The following is a 27,323-nucleotide window of genomic DNA, read 5'->3' on the forward strand; positions in this document are numbered from 1 at the left end:
ATTTAATTTATGCCACCCCAATGGTGGCTTAGTCCACCTTACTACTCTGCAAGAAGGGACATTTGGGGCAACCGGTTTTATCCTCAAGGCCTCAAGAATCATACCATCTCGATGAGACAACCGTTTGGGCCGTTTAATCATCTGACAAAGAGAACCAAGCCATACACAAATAGAATGGACAATAGTGTTATGGGACTCCAAAATACCTTCCATCCGAGCTAGACATCTTCTCCTCCATAACCGCCAAGAAACAATGATGGGCATGATACTCACAATAAAACCCACCTGTGTAGAAGCATTAGCTCGCCTGAACCAAATCCCTACATTCTGTTTCCAACCACTTCCAATAGGAATACCAAATATAGTGGCAAAAAAGGACCATATTTTTTTAGGGAAATCACCCTCAAATAACACATGATTCAAATCTTCAATATAACCTGCCATACAACAATCACATTTGGAAGCAATAGAAATACCAATACGTTGCAATCTATCATCCACACTCAAGGCCATATGCCAAGCCCTCCAAAAATGTATAGACATTTTTAACGGAATATATTTATTCCAAATCCAAGTATGCCAATCAAGAGAAGATCCCCTAACACGAATACAGTTCTAGGCAGATTTAGTAGTAAACATACCTGTCTCCATCGGAGTCCAAATCAGAACATCATTTCCAGAATTAGGCCTTGATAATGAAATTAAAATTTCATCCACCTTCTGCCCCCCTACTAAACTTTCTAACATATCCACATCCCAACTGTCTGATAACCGACAATCTTTTATTTTAAGCAAAGGTGAGCCAATTGGGGACATATCATTTATAAGCGGGCATTCTCCCTCCATTTATCATACCAGAAACAAATATCACCTTCTCTAATCTTCCACTTCAAATTATTCAACAACAACGGTATACAATTTGCAACCATTCTCCAAAACCTAGACCCTTTTGGGGCTTGAATTAAGCACCAAGGTGTTGTGCCCACATATTTTGCTTTGAAAAAGTTGGCCCATAAAGAATTACCTTGAATAAGATTCCACGCAAAATGCATATGCAAAGCTTTCTGACAGTCCTGAAGGGCCCGCAAACCAAGCCCCCCTTCTTCCACCGGATTGCAAATATATCTCCATGCCACCCATTTTCTTTTATCCCGCCCATCTGATTCTCCCCAAAAGAAAGAACTCATCAACTGGTGAATCTTGGAAATGATAACTTGAGGAACCTGTAAAACAGCAAATAGGTGAATCGTCATGCTAGAAATAACATGTCGTAACAAAATGAGCTTTCCACCAGAAGATAGAAGCCTCATTTTCCAACCACTAATTTTTTGCCTCACTTTATTCATCATATCTTCTAAGTGAACCTGTTTAAGTTTTCCCAAAATAATCGGCACCCCTAAGTATTTGAAAGGGAAAGTCCACTCTCTGAATCCCGTGCTTCGTAACAATCTACGCTTCCTTCTAGAGGAAATTTTATTCGAACAATATAATGCTTATTTCTATATATTGATAGCCTGTCCCGACCACCTCTCATATTGGCTCAAAATTTGCTGAAGGACTCTAACCGATCTCTGGCTACCATTGGAAAAAATCATGACATCATCAGCATACATCAAATGAGAAACAATAGGTGTACCACGGGCCTATGAGAACAACCCAAACTTATGCTCATGAACACTTCTCTGGATCAACCGGGATAAGACCTCTTGTTGTATGATAAATAAATAAGGTGACAGCGGATCACCTTGACGAAGACCTCCGCCTCCCGGAAAGAAGCCCTTAACTGTACCATTCATCATTATCGAATACCAAGGGCTAGAAATACAAAAATGCACCAAATCACAGAATTGAGTAGAGAAACCAAACCTGCGCCAGACTTTGATTAGAAAGGCCCAGTCCACACGATCATAGGCTTTTGCCATATCTACTTTTAGCATAATATTACCCCCATGAATTCTTCTATTAATGGAGTGAACCATTTCCTGAGTGAGGCTAATGTTCTCAAAGATGCTTCTTCCAGGAATAAAAGCACCTTGCTCCAGAGAAATCAGGCGAGGCAATAAACCTGTTAAACGAGATACAATAATCTTGGAGCAAATTTTATAAAAAACAGAGCAAAGGCTGATGGGTCGGAACTTATCAAAACCTGTAGGCGACTCCACCATTGGTATTAAAACCAAATATGAAGCCGTAAAATACTTGGGAAGATTCTTTGACACAAAAAATTCCTTTACTGCCCTCCAAACGTCACCTTTAAGAATCTCCCAACAAGATGTATAAAAGCCCAACCCAAATCCATCTGGGCCCGGTGAACTCTGAGATGGAATAGAAGACACAGCCTCAAACACTTCCTCTATAGTGGGAGGACGAATGAGAGAGGTATTTTCCTCCTCTGAAATGACAGGCACAATATAATCTTCAAGACTAGGCTGCTCTGCAGGTGACTCCCTATGAAAAATAGAAGTGAAGTACTCTACTGCCCCTTGGTGAATACTTTCTGGCATCCCAAAAACCACCCCATTTGACCGCATATGTAGAACTTTTTTCCTTTTTTTATTAGCAAGGCAAGCATGATAGAATTTAGTATTCCGATCCCCCTCCATCTTCTATTTTAACTTAGCCATCTGAGCCAATCTCACCTCTTCCCGACGTCTCCAAAGAGCCAAATCTGAAACTTCCTCTTGTAATTCATTCCCCAAATTGTCTTCCCAAGATATTTGCAATTGCTGCTCAATATTCTCAATCTGTTTTTCAAGAGCATCAATACGACTCAAAGTATGGCCAAAGACCCTTTTGTTCCATTCTCAAAGAGCCACCTTTGTCATTTTTAATTTTCTAATCAGATTATAGATAGCCGACCCATCCATATGGACCTCCCAAGCTGACCGAACACAATCTAAAAAATCATGATGGTCCACCCACATCTGTTGGAAACGGAACGGAGCAGGGCCATAGGACAAAGGATCCTGCATAAGTTCAATAAACATGGGAGCATGATCTGAAGTCGAACGCGGTAAATAAGAACAACAAGCATTAGGAAACAAAGCCAAGAAAGAACTATCCATGAGAGTGCGATCAAGGTGCGCCCAAGGACGAGCAAACCCCATTCGCCCATTACACCAAGAAAAACCACTCCCTTTCATCACCATCTCCATCAAACCTCCTTGATGAATCCAATTATTAAAATCCTCCATAGCCATTATAGTCTGAGGCCTACCACCTCTTCTTTTTGAATCATTCCGTATAATATTAAAATCACCCACAAACATACAAGAGTCGAAACCCATATTATTAATGCTAAGTCCTCCCAAAGGAGCCGTCTCTCGGCCAATGTACACTTGGCATAAATAACAGTAAGCAAGAATGTCATATTACCTTCTCCAACCATAATTGAAATAAATTGCATACCCATCCGAGTGTTATTCCAAAAAATCCATATTTTACCCCCTTCACCCTCATTAGAAATAAAGTTGTCAAAATTCAGCCTTCGAGCCAATTGACGTGCACCCTCTTCATTTTGAAAAGGTTCCAAAAGAGCAACTATTTTTGGTTTCAATTTTCCAATCAACTTCTTTAATCTCTTTTGAGAGGTGCCAACCCCCCTAATATTCCATACGAAGATGGACTCAATCATAGGTTAAGTTTAGAAACTCGGGCATGAGCTCGTGAAGAACTACGCATTTTAACCAACATCTTCTTCTTATATTTTTTCTTACCTTCATTTGCCTCCGACTCCATAAGATAGTCTTTCTCTTGATTGAAAACTTCTACTCTGGCTCTGGCTCTGAAACTGCATTATCAATCTCAACCAATTCCTCATCTCTTGGATTCTCGGTTTCCTCTTCACCCATCCTCTCCGGTTGCACTTCAACTAGACCTATCCCATCAAATTGCACCTCCAGGAGAGGCACATTCTGATTTGTGTTTATCATAGTCTGTTCCTCGAGATCACCACATGTAGCAGAATCCACATTTTCCATCCTCCTCGCACTACCTCTATTTTCTTCATTAGCAGTTTCCACACGTAGCAGATCCTGTACAGCCTCCGGTTCTATAACTTCCACTCCGTTTTCAACCTGGTTAGTCACCAACACATTATTATTTTGAGTTTCCACCATCCCCACAGGTTCATCACATATCGGAATCACCTCCATAGATGCAAACAGCAGATGTAATTCCACCGTAGTCCTCTCTTCCATTGGACCCGTTTGCTCCTTGCCGCTGCTCTGCATATGTTCCACACTAACAACAGGCCTATTTATTTCCGTTTCTTTTTCTTTCATTCCCTCTCCATTAACAGCAACCGGTTGCCCTTTCTCTTGCTTATCATTCGTCCCTTTACGTCCATACCCGTGCTGCCCAAATTTTCCTCTGCATGTCTGAGTATTGTGTCCCTGCATTTTACACGAATTGCAATATGCCAGGAGAGTCTCATAAATCACCTCTTGCTTGCGGCTAGATGGTAACCCCGGAGCCCCAATCCAGAAATGAGAAAGAGGAGGTTTTGCAGCGTCAACTTCTACACATAAACGTGCTCCATCCATACGTGTGGCACACCTGGTTGGGTTGTCACGCCGGATAAAATTCCCTATCGGCATCATGAGTATATTCAAGAAAGATTCTTGATAGAAGTTCAGAGGAAGACCTGGAAGGTAAACCCAGACCAGCACTCTTGAAGGTTCTGCATCTTCATCAAAATCTGGGGACCACCGAAACGGACGGTAAAAGCTTCCATTAATTTCACACACCTCCCTCGATAACGCTTTCGTGAAATCGGCTTCAGATATCATACGAACAAACACATTCCGAGGATGCCGCATGGAAGATACAACCGGATTGGAAGAGAGTCCCCATCGGCTATGAATGAAAGATCGGACGGCATCCAATGAAGGTCTATGTTTCAGAAACTTCAGAACTACCGAGAATCAGAAAGGCTCTGCTGACGTTGCAATTTCTTCTTTGGTGAATTGAAAGAACACCTCACCATCAACTATCTTAGGAATCCTAGGAGCAAGAACCATCTCAGGGATGGGTTGCGGGACGGCAGCCACCAGATTGGCAAAAGAGGGCCGACTGGAGCCACCCTCAATGGCTGCCATGCAGCCTCACGTAAAGACTACCTTATTGATTTTGAACAACCACATACACGGTTTCTAAACAACCATTACTATCAATGGTACATCCCCACTTCTCACCTTTCTTTGACCCACTTCTCTATATTTGCACCTCTCTAGTGAACATTAGAAGATGAGTTCTTCCATGGCTATACAAGGAGCTTCTTCCTCGCTCTTGTCCACTTCTTCTTCCATCCATTCGTGGACCCATGATGTATTCTTGAGTTTTAGAAGTGAGGATGTTCCTCAAAAATTTATTTCTCATCTATACTATGCTTTGCATCATAGGGGAATCAACACTTGCATTGACAAGAATCTTGAAAGAGGAGAGGAAATTTTGCCAGAACTTTTCAAAGCTATTGAAAGATCAATGATTTCTATCATTGTACTCTCTAAAAACTATTCAGAATCCAAATGGTGTTTAGATGAGTTATTGAAGATCCTTGAGTGTAAGGAAAAGGTAAAACAAATTGTTCTACCTTTACTTTACGATGTAGCTCCATCAGAGGTACGACATCAAAAAGGAAGTTTTGGAGAAGTATTTTCTAAACTTGGATGTAAGATCAAGGATGAAGTAAAGGTTACAGAGTGGAAGGCAGCTTTGCAGAAAGTAGCCAATTTTTTCGGATTCACATTAGGGGACAGGTACTTTTAATGAGCTATCTTTTATATCTGTTTACACATGATGTTAAACAGAAGTTTATGGGGGAAATTTAGACAAATCCAGAATCTAAGATCAGTTCGCAAATTGATTAAGATAGCCTTGCCAAACTATTTGATATTTACCAGTCTTTTCGGCATTGAATTTTGTGCATAATATACTTAAATTAGAAATCTTTTCTTATTGAGGGATTTAATATCGTACTACCACATTCATTTCACATGAAATTTACAGAACAAATAAAATAGAAGAACATGAAACTATACAAATCGAAATCTTCTCTCTGTTTTTTTTTTCTTTATTTTTGGGTTCTATAAAGAATAAAGAAAGGTTTTAAGCATCAATTTGTTTAGAGATATACATACTGAAAAATACTCTTAGTTATAAGTTTTAGAATTAAGACAAATTCAAGAATGGAAAAATGCAAGTATGAGAAGAGCATGAGGAAGAAGAAAGGCAACCTTTGACATGGTAATCTACTACTGTTATTTTGTAATGGATAAAAAGAAAAAAGAAAAAATGATATTTAACAAATCATCTTTATGTGTGTATTATGGTGAAAAGTCTTAACTATTTAAATTTCTCGTTTTTTATATTGATAGGAATGAATAAGAGTTTATTCAGGACATCATTAAATGGGTGGACTCGATAATGGTGAATCGTACATTTCTTAATGTTGCAAAGTATCTAGTTGGACTAGAGTCTCGTGCACAAGACATTTATGAGCATTTAAGTATGGGAAGGAATGTAATTATATGCATGGTAGGGATATTTGAAACCGGTGGAATTGGTAAGACTACTATTGCAAAAGAGATCTATAACAAGATATCTTATCAATTTGAAGGAAGTTGTTTTTTGAAAAACATTGGAGAAAATTCAAAAGTAGGAGGTCTGATCCAACTGCAAAAAACACTTCTTTCTGAGATTTTGGGAATAAGTTTGGATTTTCATGATATTGACAGAGGCATCAATGTGATTAGGCATAGACTTTGCTCAAAAAGAGTTCTCCTAATTCTTGATGATGTGGATGAATTGGTCCAGCTAGAAACATTAGCTGGAGCTCTTGATTGGTTTGGTTTAGGAAGTAGAATCATCATAACAACAAGATATCAACATTTACTAAATATCTCTAAAGTTGATTCAAAACACGAGTTGAAGATTTTGGCTAACGATGAAGCTCTTAAGCTCTTTAGCTTGCATGCTTTTGAGAAAGATGAACCACTTGATGAATATGTGGAACTCTCTAAACAAGTAATGCAATACGCTTTAACAGTGGTAGGTTCAACTCTAAAAGATCAAAGCATTCATCAATGGAAAAGTGTATTGAATAAATATAAACATATACCCGACATAAATATTCAGAGTGTACTTCGAGTAAGTTATGATGGGTTGGAAGATAATGAGAAGGACATGTTTCTTGATATTGCATGTTTCTTCAAAGGAGGACCTTTGGCTGATGTCATTAAAATATTTGACAATTGTGGTTTCTTTCCTAATTATGGTATCCAGAGACTTATAGACAAGTGTCTTATCACTGTTGATGAGTGTAATAAATATTTTTGGATGCATGACTTGCTACAATATATGGGTCGAGAAATTGTTCGACTACAATCACCAAAAGAACCCGGTGAACATAGTAGATTATGGTTTCATGAGGTTGTTCGTCACGTGTTGGAAGAAAATACGGTAAGAGACACAAAAAATTCTTTAATTTTACATTAATTATTTCCTATTTTATTAGTGAAACCTACTGGAATATATATATATATATATATCTTGTAAATCAAAATGAAAGTATGAAATGTCCTGTTTGATTTCAAATATCCTATTATTTTATTTGTTTTGTGAAAATTTTTAGAGTCGTATGTGAGTTGGGAAAAGACATTCTTTAATTTTATTTATTTATTTATTTATTTTAACGCGAGAATATTTAGTATTTTATATTTCCGTAACAGAAAATACCAAAAATAGCTTTATTTTATGCATTAGTTTTACTAACACTCTTCTCATGTATTCTCTCACGTACCAGGGTACCAACAAAATCGAAGACATTATAGTAGAAATGCCCAAAGGCGAGGAAACGATTATTTTGAGTCCCGAAGTAGTTGTACAAATGAAAAGACTCAGAGTGTTTATCAATCGTAATGCAAGATTTTCAAGTGGACCTAATTATCTCTCTAAGGGGTTATGAGTACTTGATTGGTTTGAATATCCGTTACAATCTTTGCCATCCAATTTTCAAGGAAATAAACTCATTATCTTTAAAATGAGTGGTAGCTTCATCAAGGAGTTAAGCTTCATCAGGTTTAAGGTACGTATACAATATAATTTTCAATAACTTTATTTCTTTAATTTATGTGCTAAACTCCTTTTGATTTGTTTTTTCTTTTTTAAAAGAACGTGACAATTATGGGTTTCAATGATTGTAACTTCTTAACAAAACTTCCGGATCTTTCAAGCATCCTAAATTTGAAGGAATTGATTGTTGAAAAGTGTACAAGTTTAGTTGAGGTGCATGATTCCGTTGGATCCCTGGATAATCTTTTAAAATTGAGTTTTCACGAATGCTCTAACCTCCGAATATTTCCAAGAAGACTCAAGTTGAGATCTTTACGCAACCTTAATCTTAGTGATTGCTCAAACCTTCATGAATTTCCTGAAATTGGGTGTGAAATGAAATATTTAAGTTCATTAAATCTACTTCGCAGCGCAGTGGAAGAACTACCTATATCTATTAGGAACCTCACTGGACTTGATGCTTTAATTATAAACAGTTGCAAAAACCTTGTGCTTCTCCCAATTTTTCTGCTACAAAATTTACGCAAGCTTGGAATTGGTGGTCCAACAGTGGAAGATGAGATTTTATTGAGTGAAGAAAGACTCCTTGATTTGCAGCATCCAACGAATTCAAGCACTGCATTACAAGTGTTGAATCTTTCAAATTGTCCCCAAATAGAATCAAGTTTCTTTCCAAAATCTAGTTTCTTTACCATGTTTAATTCCTCGGCCACTTTGAGAAAGTTAATTCTATCGGAAAGTGAGATGGTTAGCCTTCCCTCGAGCATCAAAGGATTTGTTGCACTCAGTGAACTCTACTTGCGGGACTGCGAAAAACTTGAAGAAATCTTAGAACTTCCACCAAATATAAAAAGTGTAGATGCTACAGGATGCATATCGTTACAAAGATTTTCTGAAGTATTAAGAATATTGAAATTTGATGGAAGCCATATCAGATCACTACATATGATTTAATTGGGTGGTTGCAAAAAAATGCATGAGAAGATTTGGAATTACAAAGTGCCAAATCCTTTACTCTGGAAGGTATGTATATATTTTTCTCATTCTCTCTCTCAATTCTTTGTAAGATGCATGACTCTTAAACTGATGATGATGATATTGGTTTAGCAGAGACATTATAATGCCACTGCGTTATCGGAAAATGAGATTCTAGAGTGGTTCCGGTATCAAAAAGAATTTTTAGAAAATGAAATTGTTAAGAGTGGGAATGATGATGATTTCCAACTGAGAAAAAATGAAGAATGGGTAATAAATATTGAAGGGCCACACAATTTGGAAGATATAAGTGGCATTGTAGTATACTCCCTTGTGTTTAATAAAGAAGTTCGTGAAAGTTCAGATTTTATTTATGATGCTGAGATAACCAGTAACAGCTCCAATCATGTACGCCTTATCTATTTCGATGAAGGGGTAAATTTGATTAATATTTATTATACAACTGGAAGCAGATATGACATAAAGGTTGGGTACTCCGATTTAGAATCATTTGAGCTAAAGGTTTTGGACAATTTGAGAGTTCACCTTCGTCCTCTTCCAAATGTTTGGGATCCTTTGCGGGTAATATTTTATAGATGTTGCGAAGCCAATGTTGTATACAAACACCAAAGCAGAGCACATAAAAGAAGAAAAATGGATTGAATTGTTTTGGGATTTTTAGGTGAGACTTCCCTTTCATTTTTGTTTGTTTTCTATTTTCTCTACCTTTTAGACTTGATTTGCTATTTGCCACTGGAAATAAGAACCCAATTTATTAGCTCAATGATGTCACTATTTCACAGTACTCTTGGAATCCAATCCGTAGCCGTATACAGAAGGAAAGAGGGATTCTTAAACTTGGGGCATCAACTTCCAGATCTGGTGCAGAAGGACTATGATGATCCAAAGGTAAACTTGGAGTTAGAGCTTTGACTTGGTATAAAGCATGAATTTCAAACATTAATTAGCTTGTAAGCATTTTAATTTGTTCATTTACTGATAGCCATTAGTTTGTTTTCTTGGATGATGAATTCAAGTGATTTGCTGCCCTGAAAGTCTTCTTTTATATCCTTATTACAGCAAGTATATGCTAAAAACACTCAGTTGAAAATTTAGAAAACACCTATTCTGTAACAGCCCGTTAGAAATTCAATTGTGGAATTTCTATTGACTTTAGGAACCTCGTGAAAACTCCGTAAGTTTACACGAATCAACTAATCGCATAAGTTTTAGCCTGTCAACATAGTTAGTGTTATCACTCACTATGGTGCCAGAAATACTATTTTAATTATTTGAGATAGTTAGAAGTGTCAGAATACATTATAGTCTACACCACTAGGCTTAATTGAATATTTAGGATTTTTTAGTACTAAGTTTATTACGTTTATTTTTGGAGTGAATAGTAACCTCGGTAAACGTATTAAGCGCAGTGTTTTCAAAATTATAGTGTGTAATGTCCAAATTAGGTTAGCGAAATTTTATTTGGACACATGGAAATATTTTAGCCACCTTACTCTTCCAAGTCTACTCCACATTTGGAAAATATCTTGAGCTGATTTTTATAGATATTATTGGATAGAATATTTTGAGATAATCTTTTATAGATATTTTGGGTAGGAGAAAACCACCCTCAACTCTCAAATCTAGCCTTATCATCTTCCTTATCTCATCCATAAGTATCTCCAGCCATCACCTACAAACTTATCTTCATTTACACGTTCCTTTAAAAGAATATCAAATACTTTCTCTCGGACAGCTTTTAGGAATTCTTTTGCACGCCCATTTCGAAGCTTTTGTAAGTGTTTTATCATAAAGTCTGCTTCATATAAGTTGTTCCTTTTTGAGTCTACTTTACATGGATATCTTATTTGTCCCATTTGAAGATCATTTGGTCAGTCAAATATTATATAAACTATAGAAAGGTCATTCTAGGAGATAAACTGGAGAATATGTTATAGTTTGGAGTTTTTGACCAAGCTAATAGATAGATATTGGTCCGAAATTTTTATGGAGTATTTTTAACATGTATATATGACTATTGGTTGAGGATTTTTGCATGATTAAAGGTTTTGATGAAATATTTTCTTAGATTTAGAAACTTAGAAACTGGAAGAAGAAAAACAGTTTCTGTTTTGAGAAAAGTTAACTCTTTGGTGGTCTAAACCTATTCTAATGACTTTGATAATTTTATTGGAGGATCCTAAGCATCTTATATACATGTTATATTATTATTTTGAAGATATTTGATGTTAGTTTCAAAGATATGAAATTTTATGCAAAGAGATATTCAGATAAGCCAAAGTGTGGATATTCTTGGCTAAATTTATATTTTGGTTAATTTCTAACCATGTGATCTTGAATTAGAAGCTTATATATGTTTTAGGACATCTTTTTAAACCATGTGATGGTTTTGTTTGAAGATCATATATTTATAAGTCATAGATCAAGAGATTTATCAAAACTAGTTGAGGAAAAAGTTTCTGTTTTTGGACTAAGTGTAAAACCAAAAACTCCAAATGTTATTTTGTGATTTTGGTGACTTTAGTTTGATGATTTAAAGCATGGTTGATGTTAGGATGATATTATGAATATGTTAGAAGTAAGATTTGATTTTTGAAATTCTTGGAGATGTTTTGATTTAAGGTCAAAACTTGTGATTCAAGTGCTTGGATCTTTTTACAAAAAAGTTTGGTGTTGATTATTAGCTTTTTCTAAATGGATGTTTTAAGTATGGTTTTGAACTTAGGATTGGAAGATGTTTGTTGCAAAATTTTGGTTTAAGCATGAGTTTTGAAGTTGGAAGGAATTGCAACAAAAATGAAGGGAAATGGCCTATGGATGTTTCGGCCATAGTGTGTTTTCCATAGTTGTGTTTTGTTTTAAATTTTTCTGAGTTGATATTTAAGTTTAGGACAAAATTTACATGAGGAATGTAAATTTTAGAAACTTTTGGAGTTAGTATGCAAAATCCTTAAATTATGGGTAAAACGGTCATTTTTTCACATGTAGAGAGTAAAATGAAAATTTTACTCTTTAAGTTAGTATTTTCCATATTTCAAATTATTAGTGATTTAGTTCTAACTTTTAGAATCACTAATTACAGTTCCTCGTGATCACACTTGAAGTTTTATAAGAAACACGGAGATCGAGGTAGGTTAGCTTTTAACTTACTAGCAGTCTACTGTGTATGTGTGCTAAGTAAAGGAACTACAGTGTATGTATGTATGTTATTATATATGTCATGCCATGCCAAGTTATCACGTAATTGTCTATTATACAGAATTTATTCTATCATCAATTTTTATCTGTTACATAATATATTCTGTCATGTATTACTGTATATTATAAGTATGTCATGTTAAATATGTTGTCTATTATATGTTATGCCGTGTTACGAAATATTTCTATCTCAAGTTGGTCATGTATTTCAAGTTATGTTCAAGTCACGTTATGTTACATCAGGGCTTCAGTCCTTTCATATTCTAGTCACGTGTCATCTTGAGTACATTCAGTTTGTGTAGAATACATGGGGCCACAACAACTGTAGAGTATGTATTTAACTACATTGTGATGTGTAGAATACATGGGGCCACAACAACTGTGGAGTATGTATTTACATGTAGAATACATGGGGCCACAACAACTGTGGAGAATGTATTTTTCATGTTAAGTCAAGTTTGTGTAGAATACATGGGGCCACAACAACTGTGGAGTATGTATTTACACATAGAATACATGGGGCTACAACAACTGTGGAGAATGTATTTTTCATGTTAATTCAAGTTTCAGAGCAAGTTCATACTAAGTCAAGTTTCAGATCAAGTTCATGTCAAGTCAAGTTCAGTTCGTGTTTCAAATTAAGTTATGTCAATTATGCTATGTTGTATGCTAAGTTATGCTTTAATTACTTATGAATTTGATTATGCATTTATGCTTTTACTGTCATCCATGCATCATTAGCCTGTATGGAAGTTTTTTGTTAACTTGCTGAGATTTGTAATCAAATCTCACTGTGGTAGTCCCAACTACCATTCCCCCCGAATGGTAGATCTTGTTACAGGACCTGAAGGAGGATCAGGAGCTGACCAACTAGACACAGTCGACTGAACGGTGGTGCGTCGTTAATGTTAATATAGTAATTAAATTACTACTTGTACGATGGAGTTGCATCTCCAGTACTTTTGGATCATAACTATTTTGGACTAGTGCTGTAATCTTAGTTATTTAATGGATCTTTATATATGAAGTATGTTTTAAGTATTTGGGATATTTTCAGTTTGGTGCATAGTATTGCTAAAGAAAAAAAAATTATTATCCGCTGCGAATATTGCATAATGTTATATGCATGTTAGGAATATTGCATCTTATATGTCATGAACGGGGGCAGGTAATCTTGTGTTGCATGTCTCGACGCTTCAAATGTCCGTCCGATCCCAAACAGAATTTGGGGGCGTCACATATTCTCATTCCATTAAAAAATTTCCATTAAGTTTGAGTGCAACATATACTACAAAACGAATAAGTATTCATCAATATGCATGCATAATATATATTTATCGTAATGTCTCTGTATTTTGTGTTGTTTTCTAAATTCATCATCCAACACCAGCCTCATATTGTACTAATCCTCTGTATTTTGTGCTTATATCAATTTTGTATACCCCCTGGATGCTGGGTGCAAAATTTACCATAAAAGTGCGTCTAGACTTGTAGCCTTTGTAAATTAGGCATAGTTGTGACGCGACTGTGTTTCGAAAAATTGGATTCCATTGTTAAGATTCCTTGATGATCAATTTTAGAAACTGATGATGATCTAAATATGCCAACAATCTTTATGATTTATTAGAAATTGAAATTGTTAAGAGTTTAGTTAATACCCAACTGAGGGGAAGAGAAGCATGGGTAATAGATGTTAAAGGACCACTCTATTTTGAGGAGATAAGTTGAATTGTATTGTATCCTGTTCTGTTATTTTAAGAACATGGTATGTCTAGGTATTTTATTTATGGTTTCCCAATGATAATCCAGGGATGGGTACTGTTTTAAGCCAATATGGTTGGAATATCTTCATCTCTCTTCAACTTTAAATGACCTTGGAATCCAATCCTTAGCCTTAATCAAGAGAAAAGAGGTATTCTTCAACCTGGGGCACCAAACTTCTAGATCAAATGGAGAAGGACCAAGCGATAGCAAAGGAAGAGAAAAGGAGATAGGCGAACAAAGGTGAAGCAGCTTACTTTTCTTTCATTCCAATATCTCCTGTGACTTCCTCACTCCTCAGCACTTGGGAGTATGTCACCTGGTCTGGCCTGGCTGATGAAAGATCTCGTTTTTACTATGATGATTGAAAGGTAGAGTTGGAGTCAGAGCTTTGATTTGGAATCAAACACATTCCATTCTTTGAAATGGATGAATGACTTGCACGTTTAAAACAGCTGAATCTTAAGAACACTCCATTACTGCCACTGTCATCCATCTCTCTTTCTTTTTCTGTCTCTCTCTATCTCTGGTTATTTATACAGTTGAACAATTTGGAGTTAGACTTCAACCTTGCTAAAAGTGGGGAATCTTCCTGCTACCAATTAGTTTGTAAGCTTTTCACTTTGTTCGTATGCTTATAAACATTGGCTTGTAAGCTTTTCTTGTTAGATATAGAGATATTTTTCAAAAATTTATAGTTTTTTAAAACTTTTCTCATAATTTCATTCCTAAATATTACTCTAATAGAAAAAATATCTATTTCAAAATTTCGAGTTTTCATCTAATCATTACTTAAACAAAAAATAATAATACAATTGTCAAATTTTACAAATTTCAAAACAAAAGATAATCTTAAAAATTTATATTCATACAACTTTTCAATTTTATTAATCCACTTTCACAAACTTCAGTATAATCCTTATTTTAAAATTAAGCAATTTTTCTTCAAATTTTTTTCTCTTCTTTCCCGAAACTTAATCTCAAACATATTTCAAAATTCTCAAATTACCCAACACTTTTGGTAACAAAACTTAACTTTCGAACTTTTGAATAATAATTTTTGGAGGTATTTCTGTAAAGAAAGTCGACTTCCTAGTTATCTCTAATACGCCTTCTGAGAAAGCTGTAATTTGTCAATACCCAATTTTTTTTTTTTTATCTTCTTCAAATACAAACATGCATGTAAATATAGAAATGTAATCAGATATTTAAAAGAAGAAAGAAATTCGGACAAAGTACTCCATCTCTTTTAATTAATCCCCATAATCCCTCTCAATGGAGTGGTATGATTGAAGCAGCATGGTCAATCACTTCTTCCATGGCCTTTCAATTAGGAGCTTCTTCCTCTTCTTCATCCTTTTTTTCTTCCATTCCTTGGTATGAGGTATTCTTAAGTTTTAGAGGCAAAGATGTTAGCCACAAATTTATTTCTCATCTATATTGTACTTTGCATAAAAGTAGAATCAACACTTACATAGACGACAAACTTGAAAGGGGAGATAGAATCTCACTAGCACTTCTCAATGCTTTTGAAGGATTAATAATTTCTATCATTATATTCTCTAAAAACTATGTATAATCCAGATGATGTTTTGAAGAGTTATTGATGATTCTTCAGTGTAAAGAAGCAAGGGAACAAATTGTTCTACCAATTTTCTATGAGGTAGATCCATTGGAAGTACCACATCAAAAAGGGAGTTTTTGCGACAGAAAAATTCATTGCAATGTTCAAAATTTGTTGCAGTTTTGAAATTGGTCTTTTGCAGCAATTTTTATACTTTTAGCGATGATAAAAGATAAAAAGCTTGTTGCGACATAAATGACCTGATGGAATTGGTGTTTTTTAAGAGCAAATCACTCAGGTTCCTTATTTCCCTCCAATCCACAAACTCGATTTTAGCCTGTACAATCCCCAATCTGTCTTTCTTCCCTAACTTCTTCTTCTCCATTTTCATCAAACTTGCAGACCAACCCACCCCATTACGTTGCCTCACGACAAAGAGAGGTAATCGCTTGGCATTTCCTCGAGCATAGCATTTCTTCTTCACTACTCTTCCTCTTCTCCTATTCATCTGAACTATAGAACTGGACTCGGGCCTATCATTTCCAATCGGTGGCACTGGGAGGTAATCGCAGCCGCTCTCTCTCTCTCTCTCTCTCTCTCTCTGAACTTTGTAATGCTGGAAGGGAATTTTTCTTGGGCTTCCTAAATCGAATCCAGAGTGTGACTGAGGCTTAAATTCCTTCCTCAAAGCTTTTGTTAATAAAGAGTCTCGGATTTATATCGTAGATTCATGTGAGGAAGGAAACCTAGGTTTCTCTATGCAACAAAGACAGTTTGGATCCAGCATGGTTTGCATTGATTAGTTGTAAAAAAAAAAAGTTTCTCTTATTTATTGGTTAACTGCAAATTTCTATGGTGTGGTATTGTGCTAAAGCTTGTAGAGTTCGAAACAGAAATATTGGGATACTGATTTTTGCTTGGTGATAAATGTTTTGAGGATTAATCTGTTGGAGTTGTCATGTCTAGGAGGCTAGGTCATAGTTGAATTTCTACTGATACATGCCAAATAGGCGAATACATTCGGGTGTTTACGAAGGTTTAAAACAACTTTTTTCATTGCCATCGAATAACTTATTCATTTGTGGTGTTCAAATTGAGAAGAAAAATTTTTAAATGCATAAGTGAGTACTGGAACACCAATTACTGTACTTGTACCCAATACTTATCAAAGACGACATGCGAGTATTGACTTTTATGTGTGCTTATAGTACAATATGTTTGAAGAGGAAATGTTAATGAGTATAAACAGTGAATATGGAGGGTTAATGGACAGACCATTCTCAGGTCTTTGTTTTCTTCATGTATTCTATACTCAACTAATTCCAAATAATTGGGCACCTGTTAAGGACTCTTTAGGTCACGGGGTGCATGTGGATATCTCATGGAGACAATCCTTCAAGTGCTTCTTACATTGCATTTGGAATGAATTTTCCCATTGAATAATTGCAGTTGACATAGTATTAATTGTTTATAATCATGGCTTCTATGATGATTCATTTCTAGATGCTATCGTTATTTTATTCGAGGGTAAACACAATGGAATATTTTCAGCTTCTTGGAGCTTCTTGGAAAATTTTCATTTATTTAGAATGCTGTGATTTCTTGCCTAGCATATTATTGTAGTTTAGGATGGTTTGAATTGATTTCTTACCCATTTAGTATATGGACACACTGATTCTTGAGCAAATTGATATCATTTGGAACTGTTTTGCAGCTTTTGTGGTTCTCATAAGATCTCAAATGGTATTGTTTCAGGATTATAGTGAAATGTCAATAGCCAATAGATCTTTTCATGCAGATGCAATTTATGACATGAAGTATGGTGTCAGGGCAGCGCAGATAACACTTTTCCCATTGAAGTTTAAGTTTGATGGGAATTGCATTTTGGAAATTTAAACATATTGGTTCAACCTATAATTGAAGGGTGGTGGTAGATCTTCAACAAGAGAAACTATTGGGAGAGTTGCTGCTGGGGCCGTTGCTACGAAAATCCTAAAGAGCCTCACTGGAACTGAGGTGCATTTGTGGTTTTGAGTTGCAGGTTCAAACACTGTCTGTTGTCCATTTCTTTGTGATTATAAGGGTCTCAATTAATAGTGCATACTCTTGTATTCAATGCTCACGATTTTATCATCCTCTTGGTGTGTCTGTTTATATTTTTCAAGTTCATTTTATTTGGTTTTTTTATTAGGAATTGTATAGCAATATAAACGTGCATGAAAAATCTTGTTGGCTAAGTCACTTTAAGATGTATATATTTGTTGCACACAATATGGTTTTAATATATCATTGGAAAAGTGCATCCATAAATATATTATATGCTACAAAGAGATGGAGTGGCACTGTCAAGGGTTGCTACCAAGTTCAGAATTATAGAATATTTCTTGTGGCATCCAAGCGTAGCGGGCTGAAAAAGGTTTTGGAATTATATTCTAATCTGCAATTGAATATCAGCAGCGAGTGCATTTCCATCCCTTCCCCCTTCATCCCTTCTTTTGGCAGGGAGACTGAGTCTCATTTTCTCGAGGGCTTGGGCGGCCTGGTCAGCGAAGGCATCCATTTGATTTATGCAGACCTGGCGTATACCAGTGGCACATGCCAATTTGGAGGTCTCAAATGTCCCATGGAGGGAGGGGCGAGCTCACCTCCAGGGCCTAATGGGAGTTCTCTATTGCGGTGTGTCTGTTGCCCTTGGGGAATTCACTATGGTGATTCCTCCTGGTTTGCCAATGCACAAGCTAAGGCCACCACCTAGATGGCTAGCTGGCTAAAGGACTAGCTTTTTGAGGTAATGTCATGATTTTTCCTCTTATTTCTTGTTTGTTTGTGATTTTGACTTGAGTACCATGTATTTTGGTAGGGAATCAATGACTTGGTGACTTGTATTATGGCAGACCGAGCTCATCTGGAGGAAGAGGTTAGGGAAAGGCGGAAGCTGTGCTTTGTTGCCAAGGCTGCCTTCAAGAGATGGAGGGTGGAGAAGGCGGAGATGGAGGAGCTCTCTGAGAGAAAAAGGGAGTTCGAAATATTGTTAGAACAGACAAAGGGCTATTCTCACTCCTTGCATGGCGACCTAGAAATTCTTAAAAACGAAGTCCTTGGGCTTCGTGATGAAGTACCCCATGCCCAAGAGGTGAAGGTCAGGGATGACTTCGCATCAAGGCTTCTTAAGTCGGAGAGAGACTCTACTAGGGCTTAACTCTCCTGTGCTCAAAGGGACTTTGAGTCTGAGCGAGGTTGCCTCAATGTTGACCTCCTCACCCGTACTAGGGAGTTAGAATCTGTTCGCTAGGTGCTAGCCCATTCTCAAGAATGCAATCACGGGCTGGTACAAGAGTTGGTAGTAGCTTTGGAAAAGGGCCACCTTACTTCACTCGATCTTTCCGAGGCACAGGGGACTTTGACAGAGCTTCAACGACAGCATGCAGTATAAGGAGAGCTAGAAGGACTCTAGCGAAGAGCACCGGAAGCTACAGCTGGTCTTTCTCACAAAGGACCAATAGTTGACTAAGAAAAAGAATGAGTTGGTTGCCGCCCCGATGGAAGTTACTCTTGCGTGCCCAGCTAACTTCTGTCCCTACGACCAGAGATCATGCATTCGCCTATTGTTATGGTGTCGGTATCCTGAGGCTCAGGCCTCGTTTGATTATTGACCCCTCTATCGACCTCGGGGCTTTGGATCAAATTCTATTTCACCCTTACGCAGCTACTCGTTGTCGTGTTGACACATTTAGCTGGGCTGAAATGCTAGATGCCTTCCGCATGTGGACATGTAGCCCCTAGCAAGCCCCCTAGATATCATCTGGATCTCCCTTATAGGTGCCCTGTTCCTATCGCCCTTTAAGGGCGTCCTGTCCCTATTGTCCTTATGGGCATTAGTTCTGTATTCCCGTCGCCGATTGGGACTACTACTCCTTCTAGAATCGCGTCTAGAATCATGGCACCTTTTGGGCTATGAGCATTCTGCAACCATTCGCTCCAACTCTCTTATTCCCACCAACTCAGCCACCCTCTTTTTCATAGTTTTGCAATCTTCAGTCTAATGTGACCCTGTTTGATGATACTTGCAGTAATGACAGTCTATCCTAGCTTGACGTCATTCCTTGTTGTCCTTCTCATCTTCTCGTATGCTCAAATTGTAGTGTATCAATCTAGGATTGTGGTCTTCCCACCTTTCTTTTTCTTTTATCCTAATGATTTGATCTAGGCTTCCTGTCAACTTGCCCATTCCTCCGTTCAGTCCTATTTTGTTCTTTCCTTAGATCTACCAATGCTTGTAAGGTATCTTCGGCGTTAACAAAATCATCCTCCCTATCCATAAATTCCCTTAGGTTGGTAGGGGTCTTTCCAGACAATTCAACCATGAAGGGACTACACAGCCAGATCCCACCCAGAAGGGTGGCGAGGGTAATCTTCTTGTCCTGGTCATCTATTGTTAGCATTTCCTTGTTGAAATGGGTAAGGTAGGCCTTTAGGTTTTTATCTTTTTTCTGTTTGACTGTTAGCAGATAGACAGTTGGGCGCCTATGTCTCCTGTTGGGCATGAACTGCATCAGGAGCTGCTTAGCCAGTTGTTTGAAACTGTTTATTGACCTCTGCTTGAGGGTTCCGAACCACCCTCTTGTTGTCACCTTTAGGCTCAAGGGGAAAGCTCGGCAAGCAATTTTTCCAAGGAAACAATGGAGTGTGATGTGGACTTTAAAGTTCTCTAGATGGTCCACGGGATCCTTAGATCCATCATACATATCTATTTGAGATACCTTGAATTTTGGCAGGAGCGGCATGGCAATAATCTTTTCACTATATGGCAGATCAGTTTGGTTTAACTGGCATTTTACCGAGGAAGACCTTCCCATTTTCTTCTCCATCTCTTTATATTTTCCTGCCAGACTTTGCAATTCGTAGTGCATCTTTTTATTTTCTGCCTCTCCTAGGCTTGTTTCCCCACTATAATGCGCTTTGCCTTCACCTTGCTCACTGTGGTTGGGTGCGATTGTATTATTGAGCTCTACGTTTCTTTCGCCACAAGTCATCATTTTCTTTCTTTAAACCCTCCATGGCATCCAACGCCTTCTTCAACTTTTCCTCTGTTGTTGCCAGTCATGCTTCAATGGCTATTGGTAACGTATCTATTTCACAGTTTGCTAGAGAATGGGTTACAGTCGGCATGTGAGAAGTAAGAACCACGCTGGAACCCAATTAGAAACTAGACTCAAAATCCCACAGACAGCGCCACTGTCAAGGATGTGTCCAACCATCAAATGTAATTGATCACCTACAATATGTGAAGGAATGTCGGTGTTGCATGCCTACAACCACTTTGATGCTTAAGTCAGTGAAGAGTAACATACAACTAATCAAGAATTCAATTGAATATGTCTTTGAGTTACCTGGTATATATATAGGCATTAGGTTGAATTGAATCAACATTGCAGTTGGATCACTGATGCGGTACATATCTCACGTGATACTTATCAGCCTAGATTATCCCTGAATAATTGGAGTGATCATAAAAGCTCATCGAAATTCTTATCCCTCAATGCAAGGCGGAACATAAAGCCCTGTTGGGCCTTGAACCTCTAGCTTGGGCTGTGTGACTGAGACAATTCCCTATTGGGCCAAAAACACTAAATGGACCCTCTAGAGGGATAGGGGAGTAGTAGGACTTAGACCCACATACACAATTTCTGCATATAATAAGTAATGCTAGAGAAATGAGTTTTTTCACACTTTTTCATAGTAAAGTCTACCTTTTTATAAAAGGCTTGCGTGAGACATATACGGCTTATATAAATCATTATTTAATATTTCTACAAGCCCCATAGAGACAAGTTTTGTACAGACCCTTTATAAAAAAGTAAGTTTCACTGAAAAAAGAATTTTTTTTTACACTTTTTTAACGTGGGGTCTACTTTTCTATAAAGGCCTACAAGAGGCTTGTCTATTTGAGATTTGTGTAAATGATTTCTCTATTTATAATAGTGTGAAATATAGACTTTGGTTTTCTTGATTGATTTTCTGAGTTGGGGATCAATTTTTAGCATGAGTAGCTAGTGCCTGCTTTATAGTGCTTTCAGATCGAACCAATCAAACGTAGCATTGAGATTCACATAAGTACTATCATTGGAGAACACATAATTGCTCAGGTCCTTCATATATTTTTAATGGACTAGACGTTGCTGCTATTGCTGGATCAAAGAAAATTTATGCGATGCAATAAACTACTTCAAATTAAACTCACTTGTCCCGCATTACAGATAATTGAATAATGAATGGTCCGGACTTTTTTTTTTTTCCCTACAGTGAAAAGTAATAGAATTTATAGTTGGTACCCACATGCTAATGGGCCCACTATAATAAAGGTCCAATAGTCGAGAGTAAGTCTAAGGATGGTCTTATTAATATACATTGAGGATAATAGATAATACATTCGACTGATCAAGAAAATGATCACTCTAATTAACGAGAAGAGTCTTCAAAATAAGATATGTATTGGAGAATGGTCATCTTTACCTCGCAGAGCCTCTATAAGAGGAACGATGCAAGTTGCTGATAAGAGGAACGATGCATGCCTTCCCTTGATCTCTTTAGAATATTAATGGACTGATGCGCATGCATGTACTTGTCAGCGTATATAATGATAGAAACTAAAATATAATATAAAAGTAGATGGAGAAGAGAGAAAGAAGAAAAAAGGCTTTGAAAGATTACATCTAATTTACTTTCTCAATTGTTATTGAATACAATACATACATTCCTATTTATAAGTAAATATTTTAAATATTATAAAATTCAAATCAAAATAATATCAAATCAAAATAATTTGATAATTATGAAAATTAAATTAATATAATATCAAATCAAATTATTAATTTGATATTATCTTCAACATCCCACATCAAACTCAATGGGGAGAACTTTGGAATCTTAAGTTTGAAATTTGAGAGTAGCCTTCATATTCATTAATTGATCGTCAATAAGATGATGGTGTTGGTGATGAAGTCGTTGCTGGCAACTGGAACATCAAATTTGGAGCTGTGGCCTACAATGAGTTATATTTGGCCTTGGTCAACTATTAGACCAAAATCAAAAGGCCAAAGTTGGATCTGGGGCTTCAAACAATGCTAACAACATATCAAAACCCAATAAAAAAGGTCTCATAGCTAAAAGAGATACTCCAAATGTATTAATTTGAGATGACACATAATTGAACAGCGATAAAAAGTTTGTGAGAGGTAAACCTAGCATAAGAATAAATATTCCACGTAATCGAGCCTAGCTTTAAACAAAGGCTCTGATATTATGATAGAAAATAAAATCTAAAATAAGATGGAGAAGAGAGAAAGAGAGAAAGAGGCATTGAAGATTACATCTTTGCTTTCTCAATTGTTATTAAATAAATACAATACATACATCCCTATTTATACCGAAATTACATTGAGATGAGATAAGATAAGGTAAATATCTTAAATATTATGAAAATTAAATCAAAATAATATCAAATCAAAGTGATTTGATAATTATGAAAAATATCAAATCAATTTACTGATTTATTATTATCTTCAACATATAATATATAAGTCAAATTGATAGATAATGCACAAATTTTCTTGTGCATTTTTAGGAGCATTACTACTTTAGTACATGTGATTTTCTACATCTAGTATTATATCTTTACAAGAACTAATATTTGTAGTCGAGAGGATAGTAGTCTTTGCGTAGTCTTTAAAAAATTGAGTAAATTCACTACAAGAAAAATGGCCTTTTGCGGCCAATTTATAGCGGCGAAAAGACTATTAGCAACTAATTTTAGTTGCTAATAGTCTTTTCGCCGCTATAAATTGGCCGCACAAGGCCATTTTTCTTGTAGTGATTTAAAATTCACATGAAAATATTATTTTTTAATAATGATCCTTACTTTTTTTTAAAGAAAGCACACAGGGACTGCTAACTCCAATTGTATATAGCATTAGTACCCTATCATCACATGCGGGATTATATACGAAACGGGTTGGTCCTCGCAGACACGCAAGCCATCAATTGGTGTTCGTTTGAATCATAATATAATAAGGTCTAAAAACTTATCGGCTAGATGGCAAGTTTTTAAACTTTTAAAAGAATATTATAATATTTAAAAATAGTGAATACTATAAAATATATATTATCTTTAATTAATCAAACATCTTATATTATCCTCGGAGAGCACTGGACTAGTTTCGCATAAATTAGAGATCAAAGGTTCCAAATATGTGCAAGGCAGGTGCATCCAAGAGTACTGTTTATATAGAGGGATAGGGGAGCTCATGTGGGGACTTGGACGAACCATTGCTATCAATAGTACATCCCCCACTTCTCACCTTTCTTGAACCACTTCTCTATAATTGCACATATCTCGTGAGTCTTAGAAGATGACTTCTTCCATGGCCTTACAAGGAGTTTCTTCCTTGCTCTCGTCCCCTTTTTCTTCCAACCGTTCATGGACTCGTGATGTATTTTTGAGTTTTATAGGTGCGGATGTTTGCCAAAAATTTATTTCTCATCTATATCGTACCATGCTTTGCATCATAGGGAAATCAACACTTGCATAGACAAGAATCTTGAAAAAGAATAGGAAATTTAGTCAGATCTTTTCAAATCTATTGAAGGATCAATGATTTCTATCAATCTTTGTACTCTCTAAAAACTATTCATAGACTAGATGGTGTTTAAATAAGCTATTGATGATCCTTGAGTGTAAGGAAAAGGTAAAACAATTGTTTTACCCTTGTTTTATAATGTAACTCCGTCGGAGGTAGGGCTGTTCATATGGGCTAGGTTTTACCCGGCCCAGTCCGGAATCTGGACAAACCGAATTCTGGTTACGGGTTCTGGACCGGAATAAATCCGGTCTGGTACCCGCATCTTTAAATTCGGGTCTATCTGGCCCGGATGCGGTTTTAAAACCCGAGTACCGGATTTAAAACCAGTACCCGAGTTTAATATAAAAGCAAATTATTCATGCCCCGCTCCTTCGTCCTTCCCCCGGCGCCCCCCCCCCAGGCCCCAACCCCACGGTTACACTCTCACAGACAGACAAGACTGCTCTTATCTCTTCTCTCTGCTCTGCTCTCTCTCTCTGTGGTCTACACCTTCGGGTTCCATTTTAGTTAAGGCAATGGAACCACACTGTCCGATTCGGATTATCTCTCAGTCTCCGACAAACCATATCCCGGTAATAGAAAGTGCGAGCAAAATGTTCGGACCGGAGGAACCGAACTCCGACAGCTTACTTCCCAAGTCAACGGGGCCACAGGTAGTAAAGAAGGAGAAGGAAGGAGATGAGGAGGAGGCGGAGGCGGAGGCGGAAGAAGAGAGAGTGGTGGAAGCGTTGGATCACGGACTTCGATGATCTCGATCGTTCCTGGCCGTTGGATCAGGTCTCCTCTGTCTCGAATCACAACGACGACGATAAGAACAATAACCAGTACCCCATATCACCGCTTTACCACTTTTGCTCTGACCAGGGCTTCTCTCCTCTCTGGGCTTTCCTTGACAGAAACGACGACGTATCGTATGACAACAATGGGAATATCAGCAGTAGAGAGGTGGTTTCGGATGTGAAGTTTGAGAAGGAAACCCATGTCAAAGACATTGAAGGTGAGTGTCCAGTGTGTTTGTCAGTCTTTGCCGATGGCGAAGAAGTGAAGCAGCTGAGCGTCTGCATATAAGATTAGGCAGCTTGCTTTTAAAGCGAAGAAAAAAAGAAAAAAAACCGGGTTCAATCCGGAACCCGGAATCCGGATTTTACAAAACCCAGGTTCATCCGGGTTCCGGTCCGGATCTGACCCGGGCTAACCCGATCCGATTTCCGGCCCAGATTTCAAATCCGGGTTCCGGTTTGGGTGTACCCGGGTTCCCGGGTCAGAACCCGGATGAACAGCTCTAGTCGGAGGTACGAAATCAATAGAACAAAATATTTTTTTTAGGGGCATTACTTGGAGTAGGGGCCTTAGGCAGCTAGCTGCCTACCCCATTGAACCCCCGACCTTATACAATTCTTAATTATAATTTATAAATGATCCTAATTTAATCTTCCAAGTGGGATGATTTGGTGGAAATCAACATAGCAGAGAATGGTGGAAAAAGACTTTTACGATATTATATTGCCTACCTTTTGTAGTGGCCACATACAGAAGACGGGACTGGTGAAAGCAAGTTGCTAATAAGAGGAACGATGCATGCCTTCCCTTGATCTCTTTATAATATTAATAGACTGATGCGCATTCATGTATTTGTCAGCATATATAATGATAAAAAATAAAATATAATATAAAAGAAGATGGAGAAGAGAGAAAGATCAGGGAAAGAGGCTTTGAAGATTATATCTTTGTTGAAGATTACAAAATCAAATCAAAATAATATCAAATCAAAGTGATTTGATAATTATGAAAATCAAATTATCTTCAACATATAATATACAAGTCAATTTGATAAATAATGCACAAATTTGATAATTACTACTATACGTGCATGTCACTACAAGAAATCAGGTCATTTTTAGCGCTTAAAATCGTTGCAAAAAACCATCTAAACTGCTGCATATACTCATTTCCAACAATTTCAAATTCCTTGCACATTCGTCGCTATTATCGCGTCTTTTTTGCTCACAGCAGCGATAAAAAAAATTTCACTGCTTAAAATACTTTTAGCAACGATTTTTTTTCCTTACTAATTCTCCCAACATCATTGTAATTGTCATCATGCCCATAAAGATATATCACCAAGAAATCTCAATTACAGCATTTTAAATTCTTACAAATACTCTATAAATCGCTGCAATTGATGTCTGGTATTTCTAGCGAAAATTTAAAAAATTGTTGGAAATAATATTTTGCAGCGTAATTTGAACGTTGAAAATTTAACCAAAAGCGCTATAAATAGAAAAAAAACTGTTCAATTGTGATCATCAATGTCTGGAAAATTGTTGTTAAAGTGTAATTGCAGCATTTCAAATCGCTGCAATTACTATAAAAAGCGCTGCAATTAATCTGCTTATACCAGCAATTTATTTTGGAATTGTTGCAAATAATCATTTGCAGCATAATTTAAAGGCTGAAAATAGAATCAAAAGCACTGCAAATAGGAAAAAAACTGTTGCAAATGTGATCATCTAAGTATGAAAAATCGTTGTTAAAGTGTAATTGCAGCATTTACAATCGCTGCAATTACTCTAAAAAGCGTTGCAATTAATGTCCTAATAGCAGCGATTTATTTTTGAATTGTTGTAAATAATCTTTAGTAGCGTAATATAAATGCTGAAAATAGAACAAAAAGTGTTGCAAATAGTAAAAAACTGTTGCAAATATGATCATCCAAGCATGGAAAATCGTTGTTAAAATGTAATTGCAACCTACAAGCACTGCAAATTATTGCAAAAAATGATGCTGGAAACCCACAGGAAACCTATGACCAAACACCTTTTCTGGGTATTGTTATTCAAATCAACATGCTTCTGGTTCAGCTACAAGAAGTTCTATTTGCTTAATACTCAAATTATCTAATACACACAACTAATTGAGTAATCCAAACACAAGAAGCAGATACACAACCAGTATACCTCAGGCAAACGCACATGCACATCAGTTTCACATCACCCAAAAAATACAAGTGTACATCAATAAACGACAACTTTTGTAATGCAACCTACTCGTAAAGGGGTTTCATAAATTCAGTGGCAATAAGAGATACCTGG

General features: G+C 36.8%; 4 protein-coding genes across 4 annotated transcripts in view; 3 read left to right on the top strand and 1 right to left on the bottom strand.

Moving 5' to 3' along the window:
* Positions 1-5,247: 5,247 nt before the first annotated feature.
* On the top strand, positions 5,248-6,387 carry LOC122296800 (disease resistance protein RUN1-like). Its single transcript, XM_043106597.1, has 2 exons — positions 5,248-5,759; positions 6,378-6,387. Exons 1-2 carry the CDS (start codon positions 5,248-5,250, stop codon positions 6,385-6,387), a joined length of 522 nt encoding a protein of 173 aa, XP_042962531.1.
* Positions 6,388-6,426: 39 nt separating this feature from the next.
* Positions 6,427-7,966, top strand: LOC122296801 (TMV resistance protein N-like). Its single transcript, XM_043106598.1, has 2 exons — positions 6,427-7,461; positions 7,805-7,966. The coding sequence occupies exons 1-2, from the start codon at positions 6,427-6,429 to the stop codon at positions 7,964-7,966; spliced, it is 1,197 nt and encodes a 398-aa protein (XP_042962532.1).
* The window catches only part of LOC122297764 (disease resistance protein Roq1-like), a 73,658-nt gene continuing 54,294 nt past the window's right edge, over positions 7,960-27,323 (top strand). Inside the window, exons 1-3 of the mRNA XM_043107958.1 lie at positions 7,960-8,086; positions 8,173-9,730; positions 9,875-9,957. Coding sequence (XP_042963892.1) covers positions 8,042-8,086; positions 8,173-9,027 — 900 coding nt within the window. The 5' untranslated portion in view covers positions 7,960-8,041 and the 3' untranslated portion in view covers positions 9,028-9,730; positions 9,875-9,957. The remainder of the gene's footprint in view (positions 8,087-8,172; positions 9,731-9,874; positions 9,958-27,323) is intronic.
* On the bottom strand, positions 19,783-20,460 carry LOC122296802. Its single transcript, XM_043106599.1, has one exon. The coding sequence runs from the start codon at positions 20,458-20,460 to the stop codon at positions 19,783-19,785; it is 678 nt and encodes a 225-aa protein (XP_042962533.1).

Source organism: Carya illinoinensis, chromosome 15, assembly GCF_018687715.1.
Source record: "Carya illinoinensis cultivar Pawnee chromosome 15, C.illinoinensisPawnee_v1, whole genome shotgun sequence".
Classification (NCBI taxonomy): Eukaryota; Viridiplantae; Streptophyta; class Magnoliopsida; order Fagales; family Juglandaceae; genus Carya; species Carya illinoinensis.